Source organism: Anomaloglossus baeobatrachus, chromosome 5 (genome assembly GCF_048569485.1).
Source record: "Anomaloglossus baeobatrachus isolate aAnoBae1 chromosome 5, aAnoBae1.hap1, whole genome shotgun sequence".
NCBI classification, from domain to species: Eukaryota; Metazoa; Chordata; class Amphibia; order Anura; family Aromobatidae; genus Anomaloglossus; species Anomaloglossus baeobatrachus.
The window spans coordinates 27,337,859-27,345,636 of record NC_134357.1 but is presented as its reverse complement, the minus strand read 5'-3'; the positions used below and the strand labels follow the sequence as shown (position 1 = coordinate 27,345,636).

At 40.6% G+C, this 7,778-nt stretch overlaps 1 protein-coding gene across 3 annotated transcripts in view; it reads left to right on the top strand.

Moving 5' to 3' along the window:
- The first annotated feature begins 1,011 nt into the window (after positions 1 to 1,011).
- LOC142310725 (C-type lectin domain family 2 member A-like) overlaps positions 1,012 to 7,778 on the top strand; it is a 33,208-nt gene continuing 26,441 nt past the window's right edge. For 2 of the 3 annotated variants that reach the window (XM_075348348.1, XM_075348350.1), the window contains exons 1-3: positions 1,012 to 1,132; positions 2,036 to 2,095; positions 6,102 to 6,161. In XM_075348348.1, coding sequence (XP_075204463.1) covers positions 1,072 to 1,132; positions 2,036 to 2,095; positions 6,102 to 6,161 — 181 coding nt within the window. In that variant the 5' untranslated portion in view covers positions 1,012 to 1,071. Of the gene's footprint in view, positions 1,133 to 2,035; positions 2,096 to 3,767; positions 3,889 to 6,101; positions 6,162 to 7,778 lie in introns of those variants that run through there. The other variant, XM_075348349.1, reaches the window with a different exon arrangement.

Genomic DNA, 7,778 nt, shown 5'->3' with positions numbered 1-7,778 from the left:
CAGCAAAACGCAGAGATCAAAAACGCAGCGTCAAAAAAAGATGCAAAAAAATGCAGCGTGCCACATAGCCTAATTCTTTCTGCAAAACAGCGCAAGCGTTCTAAGGCTATGGCTCCACTTTGCGTTCTCCTTCTTGCAGTTCGGAACGCACGTTTTGGGCATAATTGATTTGACCAAAGTTGCCTTTTCCAGAACTTTAGCGCTAAAAACGCATGCATATTTACCGCGTTTTTGATGCGTTTTCAGCGGTTTTTACATGCGTTTCCACCTGCTTTTTGACAGATGCGTTATGAAAATCAAGACACTGCTAAATAACGTTTAAACAGTCAAAAATAATGAAAAAAGAGGAAAAAAAAGGATTAAATACATAATTTCAGAAATTATAAAGAAAATAGAAATATAATGAAATTATAGCGGTAATATAGTATTTATTAGAAAAATAGCAATTAATTATAAATGTTCTTTAATTTAATTGTCGGATTATGTGTGTGTGAAAAGGGACATTTGAAATCATTAAATTAATGTGCAAAGAGCATGCGTTTTGTAAGTCCAAAACGCATGTTTTCTGCACTGAAAAAGCAGGTAAAACGCAGGAATTTGTAGGAATCTTGTTTTTTGCCATTTCTCATTGACTTCAATGTTAGCAAAACGCACCCAAAATGGCAAAAACAATTGACATGTTGCTTCTTTGAACGCATGGTTTTTGCCACAAAATATGCAAATTAAACGCAGCGTTTTGAAACGCAAAGTGTGGTCTAGAAATTTCACATTTTCCATAGGATAACATGGAAAAACAAAATGCAAGCCATAAAACGCTGCAGCTCAAAACGCTGCAGAAACGCAGGTAAAAACGCAAAGCCTAGCCTTACAACAACCAGAAGCTGGCAGGTGTCCAGTTTCATAAGCTTCTCAGTACACGTAACTGATGGTATGATGGTAACCGCCCACAGGGCGGTTTCCTGCTCTGAATATAATCTTTCTCCTGAGTGTTCTGCACTCAGACGGCGGATGACTCATGTGAGGGAGACTCGCTACAGCAAAAGTAAACTGGGCAAGATCTTTTAGAAAAAAATGGGGGTCTATGAAGATGATGGAGTTCTAGAACAGAACATGATGGACATAAATATGGGAGGTGAGGATGGCAGGATGTACATATTATTATTATTTATATTGTTATTATCAGTCTTGTTACTATTATGCTGACTGGCGGACACAGATGGAAACGGGCCCCTGTACAAGAACAGTAAATGCACCCTTTACAGCCCAATAGCTGATTATATTGCACAATTTTACCTGCTTTGTAGGTAGCAATGGGCCCCTGACTTGTAGGGCCCTTGTGCGGCTGCACCAGTGATAGGTCTGCCCCTGATTACGTCTTATATAGACGGTTCGGAGGATCTAGTGTGTAGATCCTATATCCCTGAGTTCCTCCTCTATGCTCTGCCGTCCTTCAGAGACGTCACTGATCACCAGAATATCAGGGATCTGAGCAGAATCCTCCACAATTGATTCATTGTTGCAGAGGAACATCTGACACTTTATGTCCCATTAGTTGTCCTCCTGCACATATTCTGATAAACAATAACAGTCTGATCCTCATCCCCCACCCTAATATCCACTCTCTATCTCCCCCACCCCCATATCCACTCTCTATCCCCACCACCCCAATATCCACTCTCTATCCCCCCCCCCACCCCCATATCCACTCTCTATCCCCCCCCCACCCCCATATCCACTCTCTATCCCCCCCACCCCCATATCCACTCTCTATCCCCCCCACCCCCATATCCACTCTATCCCCCCCCACCCCAGCTGTTACCAGTTAGATATCAACCCTCGCCTGCTTGGCAATAGTTCCTGCAGACATTGGACTCTTTGTCTCCTGTTCTATCCGTCATTTCCAGCATCTCCATTTTTATATCTGGGACTTTTGTGACAAACACAGACCTTACACTTATACCCTGGTATTTATTACTGCTTCATTGATTAGAATATTTTCTCTATTTCCTACTTTTTTACTTTTTTGTTGTTGTAGCTAATGCAGAATATAATAAACCTTGGAAGCTGATGATTCTTGCCCAGAAGAATAAAGCAGGTATTATACACATTATACACTTATCCCGCTCTCTTTACACACATTGTGTCAGTTTAATAAAAGTAACAGAAACTGGGGGGTGATTTTACTGCGCAGGATAAGGGCAGCTGCGTATCGTCATTACTTACAATCCGGGAGTGGATCCAAATACTGACATTTTCTTATGATCAAGACTTTCCAGATCTGAGACCCTGCAGGGTATTGTACATTATGTATATAGGTGTAGTTCTCCTCCTAAAGCTATGTGCACATTGAGTATTTGGTTGCAGAAATTTCTGCACCATTTCAGCATCTCTTGGCAGCAAAAACTGCATAAAAAAAACCCACGAGTTTTTGATGCATTTTTTTTTATGGGGTTTTTTCATGCACTTTTTATTGCTTACAATGGTGAAACACAGAAGCAAAAAAAACTGAAAGAATTAACATGCTGCAGATTATGTTTTGCACCAAATCTGCAAGAAAAAAAAAATCTTCAAAATATCCACTACACTACAGGTTTCTCATTGACTTTGCTGGCATAAGGATTTCCTTGCAGTTTTGTGACACTGCACTAAAAAGCACAGCAAAAAACGTGCTAAAATCGCACTGTGAGCGTCCAGCAGCTGTAGGGCGTGCATATGCTTTGTAGCTGATGATATTATGATGGTCAGTTGACTGTTCCTGTGACTGCATTGTGTGATCAGGGTCAATGAGAAGAAAAAAAAATTATTCTGTTTTTTTCTAATAAGAGTGTTAGGAGTTAATCCCTAGTGTGTTGTTTGCTCTGCTACTTCTCAGAGCTATAATTATACAAGATCCAGTTACCGCTCCTTCCTGCCCCCTGCTGGTCTGTTCTGTATTTACAGCCGTGCATTGATTCTCCCATTGTTACTGGTTAGTTTGTATTTTGAGATTTAGGAACAAATCTGTCCTATAAAACGCAGCTATATTTGCAATTTGCGTTATTCATTGCGTTTTGAACATCATATTGAACTCAATCGGTGGAAAACGCAGTGAAAAACTGACATGCTGTGTTTTGTGGGCACCACAAAAACGCAGCTTAAAAAAACCCGCTGTGTGCAGACAGCAAAAATGAAAACTCAGACTTTACTTTGCTGGGGAAGCAAAGTCATGCAGTTTTCTGAGCAAAACCGCACCTGAAAAACACGCAAAAACGCTGCGAAAAACGCAGTGTTCGCACATAGCCTTAGGCTATGTGCTTTTGGGCTCAGAACTGCATGACTTTGCTTCCCCAACAAAGTCTATGAGTTTCATTTTTGCTGTCCGCACACAACTTTTTTTTTAAGCTGCGTTTTTGAGCTTAAAAAAAAAAAAACAAAAAAAAAAAAAAAATGGAAATGTCAATTCTTTCCTGCGTTTTTCTGCGTTTTCCCCCCATGCAATGCATTGGAAAAACGCAGCAAAACGCAGAGATCAAAACGCAGCCAAAAATGCACCAAAACGCGGTAAAAATGCACAAACGCAGCGTCAAAAAATGCAGCGTGCGCACGTAGCCTAATTCTTTCTGCAAAACAGCTCAAGCGTTCTAACAACAACCAGAAGCTGGCAGGTGCCCAGTTTCATAAGCTTCTCAGTACACATAACTGATGGTATGATGGTAACCGCCCTCAGGGCGGTTTCCTGCTCTGAATATAATCTTTGTCCTGAGTGTTCTGCACTCAGACGGCGGATGACTCATGTGAGGGAGACTCGCTACAGCAAAAGTAAACTGGGCAAGATCTTTTAGAAAACAATGGGGGTCTATGAAGATGATGACGTTCTAGAACAGAACATGATGGACATAAAGAAGGCAGGTGAGGATGGCAGGATGTGCATATTATTATTATTTATATTGTTATTATCAGTCTTGTTACTATTATGCACACTGGCAGACATAGATGGAAAAGGGCTCCTGTGCAAGAACAGTAAATGCACCCTTTACAGTCCAATAGCTGATTATATTGCACAATTTTACCTGCTTTGTAGGTAGCAATGGGCCCCTGACTTGTAGGGCCCCTGTGCGGCTGCACCAGTGATAGGTCTGCCCCTGATTACGTCTTATATAGACGGTTCGGAGGATCTAGTGTGTAGATCCTATATCCCTGAGCTCCTCCTCTATGCTCTGCCGTCCTTCAGAGACGTCACTGATCACCAGAATATCAGGGATCTGAGCAGAAACCTCCAGAATTGATACATTGTTGCAGAGGAACATCTGACACTTTATGTCCCATTAGGCGTCCTTCTACAGTCATGGCCAAAAGTTTTGAGAATGCTACAAATATTAATTTTTACAAAGTCTACTGCTTAAGTTTTTCTAATGGCAATTTGCATATACTCCAGAATGTCATAAAGAGTGATCAGCTTAACAGCAATTACTTGCAAAGTCAATATTGGCTAAGAAAATGAACTTCAACCCCCAAAACACATTTCAACATCATTGCATTCCTGCCTTAAAAGCAGCAGCTAACATTGTTTTAGTGATTGTTCCATTAACACAGGTGTGGGTGTTGATGAGGACAGGGCTGGCGATCAATCAGTCATGATTAAGTAAGAATGACACCACTGGACACTTTAAAAGGAGGCTGGTGCTTGGTATCATTGTTTCTCTTCAGTTAACCATGGTTATCTCTAAAGAAACACGTGCATCCATCATTGCTCTGCACAAAAATGGCCTAACAGGGAAGAGTATCGCAGCTACAAAGATTGCACCTCAGTCAATCTATCGCATCATCAAGAACTTCAAGGAGAGAGCTTCCATTGTTGCCAAAAAGGCTCCAGGGCGCCCAAGAAGGACCAGCAAATGCCAGGACCGTATCTTAAAACTGTTTCAGCTGCGGGATGGGACTACCAGCAGTGCCGAGCTAGCTTAGCAATGGCAGCAGGCTGGTGTGAGGGCTTCTGCACGCACTGTGAGGCGGAGACTGCTTGAGCAAGGCCTGGTTTCAAGGAGGGCAGCAAAGAAGCCACTTCTCTCCAGAAAAAAAATCAGGGACCGACTGATATTCTGCAAAAGGTACAGGGAGTGGACTGCTGAGGACTGGGGTAAAGTCATTTTCTCAGATGAATCCCCTTTTCGATTGTTTGGGTATCTGGAAAACAGCTTATTAGGAGAAGAAGAGGTGAGCGCTAGCACCAGTCTTGTCTCATGCCAACTGTTAAGCATCCTGAAACCATTCATGTGTGGAATTGCTTCTCAGCCAAGGGAATCGCACCACTCACAGTCTTGCCTAAAAACACAGCCATGAATAAAGAATGGTACCAGAATGTCCTCCAAGAGCAACTTCTCCCAACTGTCCAAGAGCAGTTTGGCGCCCAACAATGCCTTTTCCAGCATGATGGAGCACCTTGCCATAAAGCAAAGGTGATCACTAAATGGCTCATGGAACAAAACATAGAGATTTTGGGTCCATGGCCTGGAAACGCCCCAGATCTTAATCCCATTGAGAACTTGTGGGCAATCATCAAGAGACAGGTGGACAAACAAAAACCAACAAATTCTGGCAAAAAGCAAGAATTGCATATGCAAGAATGGACAGCGATCAGTCAGGCTTTGCTCCAGAAGATGATTGAGAGCATGCCAGGGAGAATTGCAGAGGTCCTGAAGAAGAAGGGGCAACACTGCAAATATTCACTTGCTGCATTAACTCATTCTGACTGTCAATATAACCTTTTGGTCTCATAATATGATTGCAATTATATTTCTGTATGTGATGTAAACATCAGACAAACACAATTAAAAACCAGAGGGCAACAGATCATGTGAAAATATCATTTTGGTGTCATTCTCAAAACTTTTGGCCATGACTGTACTACACATATTCTGATAAACAAGAACAGTCTGATCCTCATTCCTCACCCCCATAACCACTCCCCATCCCCCCACCCCAGCTGTTTACCAGTTAGATATTTTTAAATCTGGGACTTTTGTGACAAACAGACCTTACACTTATACCCTGATATTTATTACTGCTTCATTTATTAGAATATTTTCTCTATTTGCTACTTTTTTACTTTTTTTCTTTTGTAGCTAATGCAGAATATAATAAACCTGTGAAGCTGATGACTCCCGCCCAGAAGAATAAAGCAGGTATTATACACATTATACACTTAGGGTGAGACCGCACTTTGCGTTCTCCTACTTGCAGTTCAAAACACATCTTTTGGGCTTAATTGATTTGACCAAAGTTGCCTTTTTCTGAACTTTAGCGCTGAAAACGCATGCGTATTTACCGCATTTTTTATGCGTTTACAGTGCTTTTTACATGCGTTTTCACCTGCGTTTTGAACATCAAGACACTGCCTAATAAAGTTTAAACAGTCAAAAAGAATGGAAAAAAAAAAAGGAAAAAATCTATATTAATGGGAAAAATAATGGCAACAGATTCATAAAATTATAGCAGTAATATACATTTTTTCGGAAATATAGCAATAAAAGTATATTTTTCATAGATTTAATTGTCGGACTATGTGTGTGTGTAAAGGGACATATCAAATCATTATTTTGATGTCCAAAAAGCATGTTTTCTGCACTGAAAAAGCATGCAAAACGCACCCAAAATGGCAAAAACAACTGACATGCTGCTTCTTTGAACGCATGGTTTTTGCCACAAAATATGCAAATTAAACGCAGCGTTTTAAAACGAAAAGTGCGGTCAGGAAATCATCATTTTCCATAGACTTTGCTGTGAAATCAAAACGCATGCCTTTTGGCATAAAAAAGGTGCTTCTCAAAACGGACCTAAAAAGCAGGTGAAAACGCAAAGTGCGGTCTGACCCTTATCCCGCTCTTTTTACACACATTGTGTCAGTTTAATAAAAATAACGGAAACTGGAGGCTGAATTTACTGCACCGAAACCCCCAGCGCAGGATAAGGGTAAGACCCCACTTTGCGTTCTCCTACTTGCAGTTTTAAACGCACGTTTTGTGCTTAATTGATTTGACCAAAGTTGCCTTTTTCAGAAATTTAGCGCTAAAAACGCATGCGTATTTACCGCGTTTTAGATGCGTTTTCAGCGCTTTTTACATGCTTTTCCCCTTGCGTTTGGACACATGCATTTTGAACATCAAGACACTGCTAAATAAAGATTAAACAGTCAAACAGAATGAAAAAAGAGAAAAAAAAGAAAAACATAATTTTTTAATTAAAGAAAATAGTTATATTTCATGAAATTATAGCGGTAATATAATATTTCTAGCTAAAATAGCAATAAAATCATAATTTTCAATAATTTAATTGTCGGACTATGTGTGTGTGTACAGGGACTTATTATTCCATTATTTTGATGTCAGAAAAGTATGCGTTTTTGCAGTCAAAAACGCAGTGTCTCTGCACCTAAAAAGCAGGTGAAACGCAGGAATTTTGATGTTTGTTGCTTTTTGCAACTTCTCATTGACTTCAATGTTATCAAAACGCTGCAGAAATGGCAAAAACAATTGACATGCTGCTTCTTTGAATGCATGTTTTTTTGCCACAAAATATGCAAATTAAACGCAGCGTTTAGAAACGCAAAGTGCGGTCTGAAAAATCCACATTTACCATAGACTTTGCTGGAAAATCAAAACGCATGCCTTTTGGCATGAAAAAGCTGCAGTTCAAAGCGGACCTAAAACGCAGCTGAAACGCCAGTGGAAACGCAAAGTGGGGACATAAGGGCGGCCGCTTCTCGTCATTACTTACAATCAGGGAGTGGATCCAAATACTGA